This window comes from Enoplosus armatus, chromosome 21, assembly GCF_043641665.1.
Source record: "Enoplosus armatus isolate fEnoArm2 chromosome 21, fEnoArm2.hap1, whole genome shotgun sequence".
Taxonomy (NCBI): Eukaryota; Metazoa; Chordata; class Actinopteri; order Centrarchiformes; family Enoplosidae; genus Enoplosus; species Enoplosus armatus.
The window spans coordinates 7,396,300-7,413,085 of record NC_092200.1 but is presented as its reverse complement, the minus strand read 5'-3'; the positions used below and the strand labels follow the sequence as shown (position 1 = coordinate 7,413,085).

Genomic DNA, 16,786 nt, shown 5'->3' with positions numbered 1-16,786 from the left:
ACATTTAAATTAAACCAAACACAAAATAACTACTCCAGATGTATTTGTGTCAATCGTTATAATCGTTGAAACGCCAATTTTAATATGGTTTGTTAAAGATACATATTTCGTTGACTGTTGCCACGGCAACTGGCTGTTGATTCCAGGGATTGCTCTGCTGCTGATTAATAAGCCTGTTGTCAAGCCGAGGTGACGCGATCTCCCTGGTTTCGACTAACTACGCTTGCGCGCTAGAGATTTGCCATCATGGCGGCGTCATTACACAAATATGAGCTAGTTTGTGGCGACTGAAAGACTTCAGAAATAAAAATACAGATGAGAACATGCATAGCGACAAGGTAACTGCTTTATCTTTGACATTACCGTGGGCGGACTCAAGCTGGGAAGTGTATTTTCACTATAAAATTACGTGTCCGCTGTGGTAGTTATCAAACGTTCGTTAGTTATCTGAGAAAATGAACGTTGTTTGTTTGGCTGACTGGCATGGATTTGGTTTGATGTCGTAAACATGTTTATGTTGTCTTTGAATGAACGTTGATACGGTCATCAAGTGAACATAAAAATCTGTCTATTAGAAAATAACCAAGGAGGACACATGGAAACCAGCTGACCTGAGAAGACACATCAGGGTAAGTTTTTGAGAGTTTAGGAAAGAATTACAGAAGGCGATGATTCAGGCTGGATTTATATCAACAAACAAAATTACATCCAGGTAAGATAAATTGTTGTATTTTATTCTTTTTTTTTAGGAGGAAGGACATGGTGATGACTATGTCAGGAGGCGAGATAACAATGAGAGACAGCACCGAGGTGGGGAATCCTTAGAGAGACGACACAGAGACCCTGAGAAGGAGTACAGACGAGAGAGAGACAAGCAGAGGGAAAGGGAGAGTACAAGAGAGAGAAGAGATGAAGATGAAAAAGACAGATATGCAGATCGACGGAAAGAGGGCTCACGGGATAGGAGAGGCGATAAAGACAGGGATAGGAAAGATGAGAGGGACAGGGACAAGAGAAGGGAAAGAGACAAGATGGTAGATGGAAAGAGGTACGATGATGATTACAAAGAGAACAGAGACAGGAGGCGAGATAGAGAGGAAAAGCATGAAAGGGAGAGGGACAAGGAAAGACACAGAGATAAGGAGAAAGAGAGGGAAAGGGACAGAGAGAGACGCAACGAGGAGGACAGGGACAAAAGGAGGGAAGAGAGAGACAAGGAAAGAAGAAGAGAAGAACGGGACAAAGAGCACAGGAGCGAGAGGGAGAGGAGGAGACACGAGGAAAGTGGAGACGGAGAAAGAGATCGGATAGAAAAGCATGAGAGAGAGAAGAGAGAGCGGCATCGACAGAGAGAGCGGCACAAAGATGAATATGAAGACGAGACGAATGGGAAAGAAAGACGAGAGAGGCATGGAGACAGAAAGGAACTGAAGGAGGAAAGAGGTGAGGCCACAGCAGTGTGTACACTTAGCTTGCCATGTTCACGGGATTATTATTTCCATATGTCTTTCTGATTTCAGACTACAAAGAAGAACATAGAAGACATAAAGAGGAGCGAGAAAGGAGACATAAAGAGAGAGGATATCACGTAAGTAATATTAATTGTATTGTATTAATTTTAGTAGTTGTGTCAATATCCTTTGTTTCCATTTTTGTGTGGATTTTGCTGTTCTCCAGGACGAAAAGCGGAAGCATAACAGTGAATCCAGGGAGTATCAAGACTTGAAGGGGTCAGGAGAAGAGGTCAGGCATCGTCGTGGTGACAGAGAGCGAGCAGAGTCGAACAAACACAAAGAGAGAAGGCACAGAGAGGAGGAGGAGGAGCCGGAAAGAAATCATCACAGAGACAAGACCAGCTCCAAGAAACCAGCATCTGACAAAAGTCATAGGCATGAGACTAAAACTGAGGTTTGTATGTCCATAAATTGCCTGTATACTGTAACCTGTATATCCTTTTATTTTCTGTTTCCCTAATTATATGGCTTTTTTCCCCAATGTGTCATTTTGTGATCCAGGATGTAGCAAAGGTATCTGAGCAGTGGACAGTTAGTGTGAAAGATGAAGGAGACACAGAGGAGCCTGTAAGATGCTCAACTTGGTTACTTTGCTGTGCGTTTCCGGGGACTTTTGCTTTTAGTTTTCAGTGGCGGTGTGTTTTTCTTATTCCCACTGACAACTGGTTGAACGTAAACAATAAAATATCATGCCAGTTACAATGGAGTTTGATCTCACAGCTACATTTCCTTTGCTTGCATGAAAGCAAAACCTATTTCTATTTCTTTATATGAAGTTATGAGCTGAAAAAATTAAGCTAGCAGGTGGTCTTTTTGTTTGGTCTGTGAGCCATTTACAGTCTGTACTGCATGCTATGCACTCATTTCCTTCTTCAGTACTTTCAACTTCACTTTCGCTGAAGAGTTTCTGCACACTTATTTAAGTATTGAAGATATTTTGTACTTCATGCATTTATGTGACATCTGCAGGTTGTCAAAGATGAAGCTGTGGCTGACCAGGAGTATGAGGATGACTTTGAGGTAATAATACAGCCCTCTTATTATTAAATACTGTCGAACCAAATTCTGTTCTCTCTCAGTTTTGTCATCATGTTTAAATTTTCGTTTTTTAACATTTGTTTACTAATGTTACTAATTTTTGTGTTACTTTTGCATGCTGTAATCGATTTATGTTCTAAGAAACTGGTGAGTATTCGGTGCTTTTATGAGTGCTCATAGCATCTTGTTTATTGTTTTTATTTTGCGTCAAACATATTGTATGTAATAAGTGATACATTTCTCCGTTCAAAGGATTATGAGGAGGATTTTGAGGAGATGGATGAGAGCGCAGATGAAGGTGAGAACGAGAAGGAACCAGAGCATCCAGAGCTGGGTGAAGAGAGGGAGGAACTTACAGCCCAAAGGAGAAAGGAAATTGAAGCAATTCAGAGAGCCATGGATGAAGAGAACGAGAGAGTCGGAACAGCTCAGTCCAGACAAACTACAAGCAGAGAGGAGGAAGACAGGCCTAAGTGGTCCAGAGGTACTGTTCTTTCTTTTGTCTAAAATATGTATTTTAAGTAAAGCACTTGGTGTTATTGCATGTTACAGTGAACCCAGATTTCTTGCTTCACGTCTGCATATTTTGTGCAGAATTATAGGGGATATAATGCATCTTTGTTGCTCTGTTAATAGGATCTGAAAAGAACCCGAATAGAGCCTCCCAACGTGGGAAGTTTATCGACTTTGTGGCCGCAAAGCAGCGTGAAGTCAGCAAGAAAGTTGCCACAAAACAGAAGTATGTTTACTGGCAAAAACACATCTTCATGTTAAATGGATATGTTTCAATTGTACCTTCAATGTGTATTTTATTCTGACTACAGGAAACGCAGTACAGAGCTTCTTCGCTTAATTGATCTGGATTTCTCGATGACTTTCTCCCTTTTGGATCTGCCACCTGTTAATGAATATGACATGTATATTAGAAGCTTTGGAACTGCCAACACTAAGCAGGTCGGTATTTGTTCTCTTTTACTTACACAGATACCGGGAACCAAATTATAAAAGAGAAAAATAAATAATTAATAATAATAATAATAATAATGTTTTACCGTAAAAATAACGTGAAAGCTTCTTCCTTGTCAGGCTTACATTCAGTGTAATGAGGATAATACAGACCGAGACGTTCAGACAGAGGAGATAGAGGTGTGTGAGAAGTGGACGCAGCATCCTCCAGAGCACCATGGAGCCTGTGGTGGTGAGGAAGGAAAAGCCATGATTCTTTTCTCCAGTGAACTCAGCGTTTGCATGTAGAGTTCAACAACTGTGTTTTTGTTTTGACAGATCCAAACCTCTCCCAGGAAGCACGAGACAAAACCATGAGTGAAATGAACTTTGATTCACAGCGTCTGACAGCATTTCTGAGCTCAGCCTCACAGGTTACTTTTTTTACTCGTACACAGTTTTAAAAATGTAACAGCTCTGGACTTCCTACATGCAGGTTTTTGTGGCCAAAGCTAACGCCTCTTGTCTTTTGTGACTGAATCCAGGTCATGGTTGTCCTGTTGGAAGAGGATCTGGCTGAGAGAAAATCCCTGAGGAAGCTGAGGTCTCAAACAGACACGCTGTCTTTCAGCGATGGAAGTTTACAGCTCAACACCAAGTTGCCTTTTCTTTATGGTACACAAATACATTTTGTTCTTGCACTAATTGCCCTCACAAACCACTTTATTCTCATTAGTATTTCATCAGTTGTTAGTTGTACCTTGTGGACCATAGCAGTTGTTCAGAACATGTTGTATAAACCAGCACATCCATCTACTCAGGTAGTCGTCTTCTCAGGGATTGGTTGATGGTTGAGTTTGTTTGTCAATTGCAGGTCGCCACATCAGCCTGGTGCACTTCTCTCAGGTCCAGAGGCACACCATGATGTCAGTCCACAGCCCCACAACTAAGCCCAGTGCTGTGCGTCTTGACAGCTGCACCATCATCTGTATTTGGAACATCTGGGAGCCTTCCAGACCTCAAAAAGTCCTTTTCTACGAATCTGAGGTGACATTTTCAGAACCTTCAACACACTCAACGTTAATCAGCAGGACTTATTGCTCTGCTTGCCCCCTGAAAATAACAATGACAATCAAAACTGCAGTGTAATTCTCCACATGATTTATGATTTTCTGGCCTGAAATCAAGTTTGCGAAGAACTCGCAGAGGAACCAAATGTCCCCCTTTCAATGCTCACTGCTGCAGGTGCAGTGTTGCTGCTTCAGCCCTGGAAAGGCCATATTGGTGTTTGCAGGCACATCGGTCGGCTCTGTGCTGCTGTGGGACCTGAGGGAGCATGCTAGTAACCATTACCGCTTGAAGATAGGGGAGGAGGAGTGGACTTTCCGACAGCCCACCTTCTCCACTGGTATGTTACCGATGATAGTTGACCTCAGAATTCAATGTATTTTCAATACATGGAGATGCACTGGCCGATACGATAATACCACAGATAAATTCCTGTTCATGCATGAGTTTGAAGCCGAGATTTTCAGACAATTTCACTCCACCATATTAATAACTTTCCTGTGTTTTATATGACACTTCCTTCTCTGGTCCTCTATGCTGGAAATGTTGTCATTATATAAAGAAGGTTGTGATTTCCCCTGGGTGTACCAAGTTAAATTTAAGACTTTTTAGACATTTTTAAAACCACATAGAATGCAATTTAATACCTGTTTCATATACCAGTCATACCGGCCAAAGAATGAAAAATATAATTGAAAACCAGCAGGGATGATGAGGCTTAGAATGACTTACCAAGTGCATGAATGTATTGATATTTATGTCACATTTCTGTCAGAACTTGCCAGCAGTATATAACAATGATTCTAGTAATATAAATAATTTATAATTAAACATGACATTGACAGGATAAGCAGCAGAAAATCCATGGATGGATGAATTCATCAATAAAAAAATTATAATTTATTTAAGGTCCACATATGCATTTTCAGTCAGAGGTCTGGAACAATAGCACTGTTTTTTGCTAAAACTGCATATAAAAACATTTTAGCAGTAATGTTACTATGAAAAAATATTCAAGACATTTGTAAATTAAATGTTTTTTTGAAAAATCAGTGCTTTGTAAGCCTTTTCAAGACCTGCAGATACCTTGTTTCCCTGAAAATATACCATGTCATTGGCCATGCTAATATCTACAACCTTACAAGCATGTGTTCACGGAGCTTTTTTTGCCTGCCCTTATTTTGAGAATATAAAGCCCCTTGATCTTTCACTCGGTCATCTTTGTTGTTGTGTATGTCACACTTTGCACTGCAGTCCCAAGGAAATGAATGTCAGCAGGCACTAAATGGCAAACATCCTTATTCACTGCATGTGGTGATTCAGGACTGCCTCTGCCCTTTCTCTCACTTAAAGTTCAGAGGCTGTCTTCTTACGTAACAGTGGTGTTGATTCAGTGTGTGCTGATATCCTCGCTTTTGTCACCTTGTCAAAACAGATGCAGTGATGGCCGGTTCAGGCCATTTCTCATCTGTGACGTCCGTAGAAGTTGTCCCCTCCTCTGTAGCAGGGGGGCTGAGGCCAGAGGTCCCCCTTTTGGCATCTGAGGAAGGTATGGAATGGTGTAGGAATGGTTAACACATTGATTGAAGATCTTGCGTATCATTTTATAAATGTTTTTGTTATTAACACTTGATTGTCATTGTGTTTCATAATCCAGAGTCGTCAGGATTGTCATTCCAGCTGGCTTCTCTGGATGAAAATGGGGTTTTGAATTTCTGGGTAGGTTGGGCAATGAAGTAGATCCTACATATTTTCTCTCTACAGCAGAGGGATACCTCGTGGTGGGGGGGTACATGGGAGAGTTGGGGGGGGGGGGGGGGGGGGGGGGGGGGTCACACAGGGAGGGACGTGAGGTGAAGATACTGTGTGAGGTGAAAGTGGCAGGTGCATGCTGGTGTTTGTTTTGCCCGCCTGCTCACCTACAGGATCAGCAGTTGCAGCAGCAGTGGCTGTAACACGCAGCTCATGGAGGCAAAACCCTTAACGCCTGATTGCTGCAATTTGCATCAAAAATCACACTCCTTCTCAGAGTCATAACTCTCTAAAATCTAAACTCTAATTTAAACACACAGACATGAATATTTTCAGATTCAGCGTGACTTACATTTACAGAGGATATCTCCATTATGTCCATCGCGAATAAATGACCATAAACCTGATTAGAAATCATAGAAAAAAAGATGCTCCTTATAACTCCAGAGCTTGCCTGAGAATCCTCACATTTTTTTTTTCAGTATCAAAGTAATACAGTGACTGTTCTGTACATCCATGGCAAAGATGAATGGCTAATAGCTAATTCGGCATGCTTTTATTGGTGCCAATTTGCCAAAATGTAAACAAATGGGGCACAAGTTTTAGCCCACAGCTAACTCCATGGACATTATACTTCCTGTTTACATCCCTCAAAATGATGGGACTGTTCCAAAACTTTCAGCATGATTGTACCCTAAATAAGTATGCCATGATGGACTTGTGTGATTTCCTCTCTGTGTCCTTTAGGTGGTAGTGGAACTCCCAAAAGCCAACGAGGCAGGCTCGCCAACAGATCTAGGTAAGGCAGTCACGTTTTAGAGCACACCCTCTTTTTTCCATGAATGTACTCATCTTTCTCACACATGTGGTAACAGCTTCAGTCTGTCGTTCTCTCTTGCAGGGCTCAGGCCTGGGGGCAAAGTAAAGTTACTTCACAGCTCCTCCCTCCTCACTGCTGAGAGGTGAGATTGATAAATAGCTTGTGATGATCATCCGTCACTGCCAGCCACTCGGCTCAAAATACCCTACAATGTCTTTGGCCAGTGTAACACAGCTGCTCCGCCGTGGTCATACGATCTTGTTTGTTATGCACTGTGGGCTGTTGTTTTTTTCACCTCAACATTTGATGGGAACATATAAGCAGTCATGTATGTGCAGTGTGAATGGGATGCAGTGTCGTGTTCCACGTGTTGTTTGTTTTTGGCTGGGAATGTTGCAACCTTTGACCTGTGGTTTGGCATTTTTCTCCCTCTCTTGATCTATCTGGCTCTCAGGGTATCGCCTCGAGATTCAGTGAAAACAGGGCCGTTACAGGCGCTTCATTTAAAATTCCTTCCAACAGACTCCAATCATTTCTTTATTGGCACCAATATGGTGAGCGTAATCTTGTCTTCAATAGTGTGATATCCTTTCAAATTAACCCTCTCAAAGTATTCGGACCCCAGTGCCCTTTTCTGTCATTTTGTGACAGTGTATTAATATAATTTCTGTCCAGGGTCTGGTCAATCATGGAACGAGTCACGGTTTGAAGGCTCCACCAAAGTTTTACAGGTTTCAGGAGGCTGGAGTCCGACCTGTTGATGTCAGCTCAATCCACTTTTCTCCCTTCAGGCAACGCTTGTTCTTGGTGAGAGTGCAAAGTTATTTGTTTTTTCCCCAAATTAGATTAGCTTGGAAACTGCTAGCTTTTTTTGATTATGTTCCATTTGAGAGATAGTAATGATTTGAGTTTGAGTTTACTTTATTGCCATTACAGCAAGAACAATAAAGTTGCCTTGGTGAGCATACTAATAAGTAAAAAAATACACAAAGTACCATTGATATAAAAGATAAACTAAAACAATAATATACTATATTATATATTTTTAAAACTTGTTTTGCCTGTCCTTATTCCAGGTGGGTTGTGGGGATGGCAGCATCAGACTGCATGCAGTCAGTCATGAGCAGCCTGTGGCAGAGTGGAATAATGGTACAACTGGTGAACCAGTGGTCTCACTGCAGTGGGCCCAAACCAGACCAACAGTCTTCTGTGTGCTCGATGCAGCCTCTAACCTCCACATATGGGACCTGCTGAAAAATGACACCGAGCCTGTGGTCACCGAAAGCGTAAATTCTGACAGGTAACGCCGGACAGACATGAGGGATGATTTTTCTGAGGAATTTTAGATTTGTTATATTGATGTGTGTTCTGCTCTCTTCTCAGGGTGACAGCAATGGCTGTGTTTGGAGACTCAGGACAACAAAACACATATTCAGGAATAGTACTGGCACACGAGTCAGGAAAAATAGAAATGCAGTATTTCACAAGAGATTTTACTGTGCCCGTTACTGCAGAAGAGGAGAAGTTGGAGAGTATGATGACTGAAGCCTTCTGAAACACTTTCATCCTGTATGACTGCATTTAGACTGGTGTGTTTGTGCTAATTCAAAAGATTGACTGCATTTTTAAACTCTGGAAGAGCATAAAGATCAATTTATAAATCTGTTTTTGTCACAGTCACTTTGTATAGTATATGTCATATTTAGATTTGATGTGTGTTACACATGGCTAGAAGAATCTTACATTAACATTGGACTATAAGAAGAATGTGGCTAAATACCAAAGATCCTCTATAGGGGCCACACTACATGTAACATCCTCCATAAATACATTATAAGAAATATATAATGTTTGTTGATGTACATATTTCTACTGTTCCATGAATGTAAAATATTTGTACAGTATTAACAAGTTTAATTTTTATACAATAAACTGAGTATATCTGTTATTTAATGCTATGAAAATTTTATTTTTGTGTAACTCAAGCTCAACAAGGGCCAACATTTTAGAAAAAGTCTTGAAAATGTTTTGATTATTGAACAATTTACTTAACAGCTCAGTTATATTGTCCCTAAATTTTACTTGCGTGAATTCAGAATGTCATGATTTTCATGAGCTAAGAAAGAGGAACATTTTATTTCATTAAAAAAAGTGAATCAGAAAGAAATTTGGAGACACATGGATTCTGCCAATGTCAAGACTACAATCCTGGTGGTGAAATAATGAATCCTTTATTTATTTATTGTAGTCAAAATGTAATATAAAGTATTGTATGCCTATAAAATGTCCGGTAAAGTAAACCCCCTCCCCAGGCTCCTAAACATCTCAAATCCCTTGAAAAAACTCTGAGGACGTGGCTTTAGCGTCCTCAATGGTTGGTATGACCTTTATTTGCGCAATTATTACCATTTAGAAACCATTTCGCTGCTTCAGGTCAAAGTTGTGCGACCTGCAGCCATGGATGTTGCCGAGCGACCCGTTGCCTAGCAACACAGACTGAGCCCTTCGACTGAGCTGGGACCCGACAGAACAAACTTTTAGCACACCTATGCTACCGTTGTTCCATTATTTTTAGCTAAATTAACTTAACACTTGTATAGATTACAGACGTACTGCTGCGTCCGGGCTACCTAACTACTAGTTGGTGGAAGGTAAAGACAAAGTTTAACTTAGTTTACCCACCTTTTAGGCTAATACCGAACGTTACAAATCTTTAACTTTATTGAAGACCCAAAAACAAACTGATGTAAGCTACTCTTTAGCTAAAGGAGTAGCTACAAGGTGAGTTACTTTTGTTTGTTGTTTGGTTGGCTTATAACTTGAAACCATGTTTTTTTTCCAGTTTTTAATTCGTTTACTTAATATATATGCCTGCATTTGTTCAATTTCCACATACGTGATAGACAACAAGTGAAACGTCTGCCTTCAGTTCAGATATTAAAATAGTATAAAACAGAACAGATAACAGAAAGTAGGGAAAAGATGGCCTCCATGTTTTCCTACAATTTTACAACCCTTTTAATGTCTCTAATCCAAGAATGATGGGTAGAATCAGGCGTCTACAGCTAAAAGAGTTGCAAAAGCTATTAGGTATTTCAAATTATTTGATTGATTTTGCTATGTGAGTGTAAGGGTGACAAAGCAGTAATTGCAAACGGTTTGACAGGTACTGAGATCATTTGGGTAGATTGTGTTTATAGCATGTTACATTTTGTTAACTACTCTTTTTAAAGCAGACAAGAAAATAATATTTGAACACACTGGGCATGCATATAAAATATGACTTTGTGTTTTTCTAGCATACCCTGCACAAGTAACTGTCACATAGCCTCCAGCAAAAAAAGAGAGTAGAGAGTGGTGGAGATGGTGGCCCCAGGAGAGGAGACATCAACAGTAGTCTTCCCCAGTCTCACCCTTAGGCTGCCGTCTCAAGGGAATGGGACATCAAATGAGTCACTTGGAAAGCAGAATTTGTCCAAGCAGGACATGAAGCCAGCTACGGGCAAGGTAGACCATGTCAATATGATTCTTACCTGCTTTGTGCTCTTCCAGAGGACTTACACACCTTATATTCTTTCTCTATGTTTGACTCTCTAGGTAAAAGACTCGAAGAGCAAGCAGCATGTGTTCACACATGGCCTCCATCACCTACAGCATTTCTCCTGTGACAGTCCTGTTCGTTTCATGATGTATTCTGAAGCTGCTGCAGCATTCATTAGCCTCCATTCAGACAACACAGTTTGCCTTTACAAAGCTGATGGCCACAAGCAGACTTCCTTAGCACACCTCCCTTTTATGGGCCTCACTGCCACAAAGATCTCTGGCTGTCTGGTGGGTTGGGGCCCAGGGCCTGTCTTCACACTTCTGGACTGTGAGTTACGCACCCTGGATGTTGCTCACGATGCCCTTGACATACGTGTGTGTCAGGCTGCAGAACACTCCACAGAGTTGGTGACCGCAGGTGTGGGGAATGTGTGCGTGTGGTCGGTGAGGCTCATGAGGTGTAAGGTGAAGATAAAGGAGGGGCTGCAGCACAGCACTTTCACTCAAATGGCATTGGCTCCCCCACAGTCTGGCAGGCCCCACAGAGCCTTTGTTGTGTGCGAGTGGGTCGTGACAGTGGTCGACCTCGAGGCCGGGAAGGTTTTAGAGCACAAGAGGGATCCTGGCTCACAGTGTGTATGGGTACATGTGATGTGATTGGTGGAGGGTTGAATTTTTTTGCAGAAAGATTAACAAGTTATGTTTTACAGAGATATCACTGCAGTGGTGTACTGCTCTCAACTGGACTGTTTGATTACTGCATCTCAAGAGCTCTCCATTAGAATATGGGGTCCAGATTGGGAACTTCGTGTGTCTTTTGCAGGACATAATGGTAAAGTCATAACGTCTATCCACATTCTTTTCATTCCTTTTTATGATTAGACATAATGTTAAAATTATTTGTTTATTTGTGTCCAGGTGTAGTGAACTCGCTGTTTTACTGCCCTGCATTAAGCATGTTGTTATCAGCCTCTGTTGATGGCACGATCCGTTGCTGGAACGTGGAAGAGGGTGATGGGATCGAGTGTGTCCACACAGAGCAGAAAAACCCTCTGTTGTGCATAGGAGGCACTAGAAAGGGAGATACTTTCTTCTCCTTCTCTCATCAGGGAGTCGACTTCTGGACCATCAGAACCTTGTACACCCTCCATTGTAGACTCAAAGGGGATGAAGTTGCCCCACTGAGACAAATCCTAGTTTCCCCCTTCCCTGCTCCTTACCCTACACGAGTTCTCTGCGTCAGCGGGGACAGTAATATCATGCTTGTGGCTGCAGAAACAGGTTCAGTGTTGACTTCCTTCAAGGCAAAGCAGAGGATTTTGTGTGCTGATTACTGCCTGCAAAAAGAGATTCTGTTGGCTTTGACTGAGGCAGGTACGGTGCTCCAAGCCAACACACTCACTAATCCAATCACTTTGATGCAAGAGTGGAAGGAGAGAGGCCAGGGGCCCTGGCAGCACAGGGACCATGTGACTGAGGATGACGCTCAGAGTCTGCAGATCCCTGGCCCAGCTTGTTGCCTGGTACTCTACAGTTATGTGACTGAGCCACAGGAAGCTTTAGAGGAGTGGAGGAGTTTGCAGGAGAGAAGAGGATGTAGTCACAGGAACAAGGCAGCTCTTGATGATGCCAAGAATAAGTGAGCATTTGTTAGCAGCTGTTAGTACATTTCAAAGTAAATATACTATGGGGCCAAAGTATCTTTATGTCAGCATAATTGATTGTACGTCTGTGCTTGAGACAGGTTTTTGATCATTCTCGGCCAAAGTGGAGGCTGTGTGAGTGTTCTGAAATTGGATAATGGGAAGGTCTTGTACAGGACGCCGGCACACAATGGCCAGAGAGTCACCACAATGCAGGTGTACCCTGAGAACAGCTACCTCCTCTCCACAGGTATTTCCCAATCTGACTTTATTGCTTTCCTATGCTTGCCAGTGATGACTTAACGACTTGATCTCAATCCCTAAGGTGAGGACATGACAGTGGTGGTGTGGAGAGTAAACCCCTACACCCAGGAGTGCCTCAGCCAACAGCTGAGCCTGCACTGTGGCCAGCCTCAAGTCTACCTGGCAGCACTGGGGCCCCAGCTGGCCCTGACCTTTCAAGAGCCCAACAGTGGCACCTACGACCTGATGTACTTTAACCTATTCAACCAGAGCCAGACTCATCACTCACCCAAGGAAGGACATTTAGACCACTTCACAGGTCACAAAAACAGTAAACAAAACAGAGTTGAGTGTCATGTTGTGTCCCTAATTAATCAGTGTTGTGGATAGTTTTGTATTGTTTGTATGTGCTCGGTTTTCTTGCAGGATTGTGTGTGTGTCCTGATCTAGAGGTGTTTGTCTCCAGCGGTCTCGATGGGACAGTGTGTATCTGGAATGACGAGAATCACCTCATTGGGTTGGGTTACCCGCCGCTGATCTTTTGCATTACAGATTTGAAAAGCATACAGTAAGTCAGTAATGTATGTATCTTTATGTATCTGTGACCCCTCCAGGACGCTGCAGCTGAATGCAGTGCCTCAGTGTCTGGCTTACAGTGGCTTTGGAGGGGTGTTTCTTGGCATCAGCGGGGATCTTTACAGGATGAATTGCGCAAAGTTCCTGCCACACTATTACCAACAAATGGTAACTAGTCAGCTTGCAGTGTGGCTGATGGACATTTTTAACCAAAGCTGCAAAAAACCCAAAATGTTTCTTTAATCCCGTTCTATTTTCACAGCTCCTTTACACTTATTGTGCTGAGCCTGTTCCGGACCTGCCTATCATCGCAAATAAAGAAATAATCCAAAACAATGACCTAATGAGCAATATTGGTGCAAACAGTGATGCAAGCACAGACAAAGATGAGGAAGAGAAATTGGCAGCAATTGGCAGCAATTTATTATTGACCGAAGACATGTGGAGACAGAAGGTGTGTGAATTGGTAGATTTTAAGAAACTGCATGTCAATGGCACGCTCGAAAATGTATTTAAATACCTACCTGAATATCTATCGTCTTGTTCCAGGAGTATGAGAGGTTAGTGACCTCGAACATGGACCTAGCTGCACTCCTGCAGGGCTCAGTAAAATGCAAAAAAGGGAAGCCTCCCAGCACAAAAGCAACCAAGAAAGAGGCTTTTGATCGCTACATGAAGATAATATATGGGTTGCCCCCCAATATTAAGGTTTCTTCATCTTCCTTCCCCCATTCAGTTTACCTGCTTCTTTTCAATACTTTCAGGAACACATAGACTTTTGGCATATAAGCTTCATAATCAACTCACCTTTACCTTTCCTTTAATACACTGTGATAGTCTGAAGCTAGCTCCTGTGTGCATCAGCTTAAATGTTTAATATGACACTAATTCCTGGATGAAAACACAATATTAATCTACAAGCGTCTGTGTCTCACCATATGTCTTGAAGTAACATCTGCATGATGCAAATGTATTTTTTTCTTCAGCTTTCAGAAATAAGCTATTTTACGTGAATGTTCTGCACATTTGCATTATACAGAGAGAACTTGATAACATAATAGGATAATGCTGTGTTTTCAGATTGATTTGGAGGACACCTTTGACCCAGATAAACTTTCATTTTGTCCTGAACCATATGAAGACAAGCCCTGTAACCCTCCTACCTTAAAAGTGGACACCCGCCCCCCTGAATTTAGATTAAACGTTCCTGTGACTGTGGAGAAAAAGAAGGTAAAAACTGCATGATAAACAAAACCTAATTCTCAGTCAGACTTTAGTTGCAGAAAAGTACAGTAGAATACACAGTTTGTGAATGTTAGTTTACAGTAATAGACAGAAAAATGTGTTATATATCAGCCAGATGTATTGAAGCAAAGTTTTGATCTGTTTCTCTTAACTGCAGGAGAAAAAGGCTCCAGTGACAAACTCTAAACCAAAGACCCTGATGAAAGTCAAGCCATGGCCTGTTGCCAAAGTCATACCCAAGAAACCCGTCATAGTGGAGAAGGATGAAGAGGTAGGAGCATGAAGAGTCTTCAATTCACAGAAGACAAAATAATGTGTAAAACAGCAGCACTAATTTATATCTGTACTTGGCCCTGTAGCCTCCAGAGATCATTTCTCCAATAGAGGAACCCATACCCAAAACTCTTACTCCACCTCCTCACCGTCCAAAGACCCCAACACCGCTCCCGCCGCAGGAACCCACCCCTGAAGTGCCGACGTTCCTCGAACAGTTTGCAGATGCAGGCTGGTTTAAAGACCTGTATCCTGATAAAAAGGTAGCCTAAGCCAAACATATATATCTGCTATTCACCAGGCAGTTATATCATGCACAATGGTAAAGTTGGTGCAAGTTGAGATCTTGATGAGTGTGTGTTTGTGTGCAGTGTATCCCAAGCACCCTGTCTCCAGAGGACTTCTCCTTGCAACTGCTGGTCTATCTAAACACCTGCAGCACTCCGTCTAAGCTTAAGACCCTCACTGCACTGCAGGCGCTGCACAGCCAGGGACTCTTACAGAATACAGACAAGCTTTATCAAGGCCTCTTTGACTTGGTGCCCACATTTGTGAAACCTCACATGGTACTGTATGTCCAGGATTCAAGAGTGTCACTGTGCATTTTAAGAAGTGGATTTTGAGATTGTGTCTAACTGTCCTGTGTCTCCTGTGTGTGTGTGTCTCAGTCACCTGTGGAACGGGCCGTGCTTGTTGAGACGTTGCATGTGTTGGTGCGTCTTAAATCTGCCAGCTATGACCTCGTGAAAAAGCTTCTCGCTCTTCTGGCTTTTAAAAAACTGGGTTTCCGGTGAGTCCCCCAAGTGGCCAAAAAATGTGTTATTGCAGGTTTTATCAAAGGAACTGAAAAGTGTAATTTAAACTTTCTGAAATGACTAACAGTTGTTTAATCTTGTTGTCCTGTCAACAGAGAAACAGTGCTCCGTATGCTGACTGCATTAGGTGTAAATGAGGCCGAGCAGTGGTTGGGGCCAGAGCTGGAGAGCTGGGACTCGGAGCTGAAGGACCAGTCTGACATCTGGACGAGCCTCCATGACAGAGCAGATTATTGGCTAGAGTTATGGATCTCCAAATACAAAGTAACAAACACATGTTTCATTTAAATCTTAATCTCTCTATCTTCAATTCCTGTTTTACATCTGGGGAAAAAACAAAACGTCTTTCCCGTTCATTACCACCATCCATTAGAGTATTTTTGAGTGTGACAGAACAGGTGTTTGAAAACTGAGCAGCTCTCTCTCTGTGAATCGGCTCTCTACGGCTTCTTATGTCCTTTTCTGTGACCTTAACTCCTCTAAATAGGAGTACATGAGAGCTTGTCACAGTGTTGTTGATTGGCATGACCGCTGCTGTCGTGGCTGGTTTTGGCTTGCCCCTAGAAGTGATTAACTGCTTTCCCTCTCTCTTTCCATGTCACCAGGAACGTGACAGGTATCTGTACCTCAGGAGTACAGCGAAGTGGAAGCCGCCAACCTTCAGCATGGTGGATGTGCTGAATTATTTCTGCTCTGTCCAAAAAGAAGAGTACAGAAAGGCCAGATGTGTTGCACCTGCTGGTCGCAAAAACACAGTGCTTTTGCCCCTATATGACAGGTATGTAAAAGTAATGTACACATGGTAGTTCCTTCTGCAAAAAAATGTTCTTAATCTAATCTAATCGTCTGTTTGTGTAGTAGCTCTCAACCAATCTTTCGGCTGGGAGAGACTTACAGCATGGCCAGGATATCCAGGCCATCAGGTAAGACTCTGCTGTACTTTAGACTTCTGATTATAAGCTTATAAGTGTTTGTAGAGAAATGGTTTCTAAAATGTAACACTTTCTTGTCATGCAGGTATAATTCTGCCCCCCCTGAGAAACCGCCCCTTCCTCATGCACTTCCCCAATTTCATCTCTTTACCGTTACCTCGGGTCACTCTTTGCCCTTTTCACATCTACTCAGACGAGGACTGGGTGAAGGCATCACCTCGCCGCTACTTCATTCCACAGCAGTCGTACGTAGAGTACTACAGATGATGCCTCTTAGTCTGTAACACTCCTATTCTATTCACACCTGATGAACCATATAAACATTAGTTTAAAATATGTTAATTAACAATCAAGTGACTCATAAAACTTTGCTTCATGA

General features: G+C 42.2%; 1 protein-coding gene across 1 annotated transcript; it reads left to right on the top strand.

Moving 5' to 3' along the window:
• The first annotated feature begins 323 nt into the window (after window positions 1-323).
• On the top strand, window positions 324-9,065 carry dync2i1 (dynein 2 intermediate chain 1). The gene is made up of 24 exons (XM_070928207.1): window positions 324-338; window positions 576-629; window positions 750-1,443; window positions 1,521-1,588; window positions 1,678-1,908; window positions 2,016-2,081; window positions 2,484-2,534; window positions 2,694-2,699; window positions 2,805-3,036; window positions 3,189-3,291; window positions 3,377-3,506; window positions 3,639-3,750; window positions 3,837-3,931; window positions 4,043-4,172; window positions 4,372-4,544; window positions 4,743-4,905; window positions 6,001-6,114; window positions 6,223-6,284; window positions 7,065-7,116; window positions 7,219-7,279; window positions 7,592-7,691; window positions 7,813-7,944; window positions 8,214-8,437; window positions 8,521-9,065. The coding sequence occupies exons 1-24, from the start codon at window positions 324-326 to the stop codon at window positions 8,690-8,692; spliced, it is 3,240 nt and encodes a 1,079-aa protein (XP_070784308.1). The 3' UTR covers window positions 8,693-9,065.
• The last annotated feature ends 7,721 nt before the right edge of the window (window positions 9,066-16,786 follow it).

What these genes read in the sequence shown, in the direction of transcription:
- dync2i1 (XM_070928207.1), top strand. An exon ending in GGAACTGAAGGAGGAAAGAG is followed by an intron (nt 1,444 to 1,520) that starts GTGAGGCCACAG and finishes TTCTGATTTCAG; the next exon opens with ACTACAAAGAAGAACATAGA. An exon ending in ATAAAGAGAGAGGATATCAC is followed by an intron (nt 1,589 to 1,677) that starts GTAAGTAATATT and finishes GCTGTTCTCCAG; the next exon opens with GACGAAAAGCGGAAGCATAA.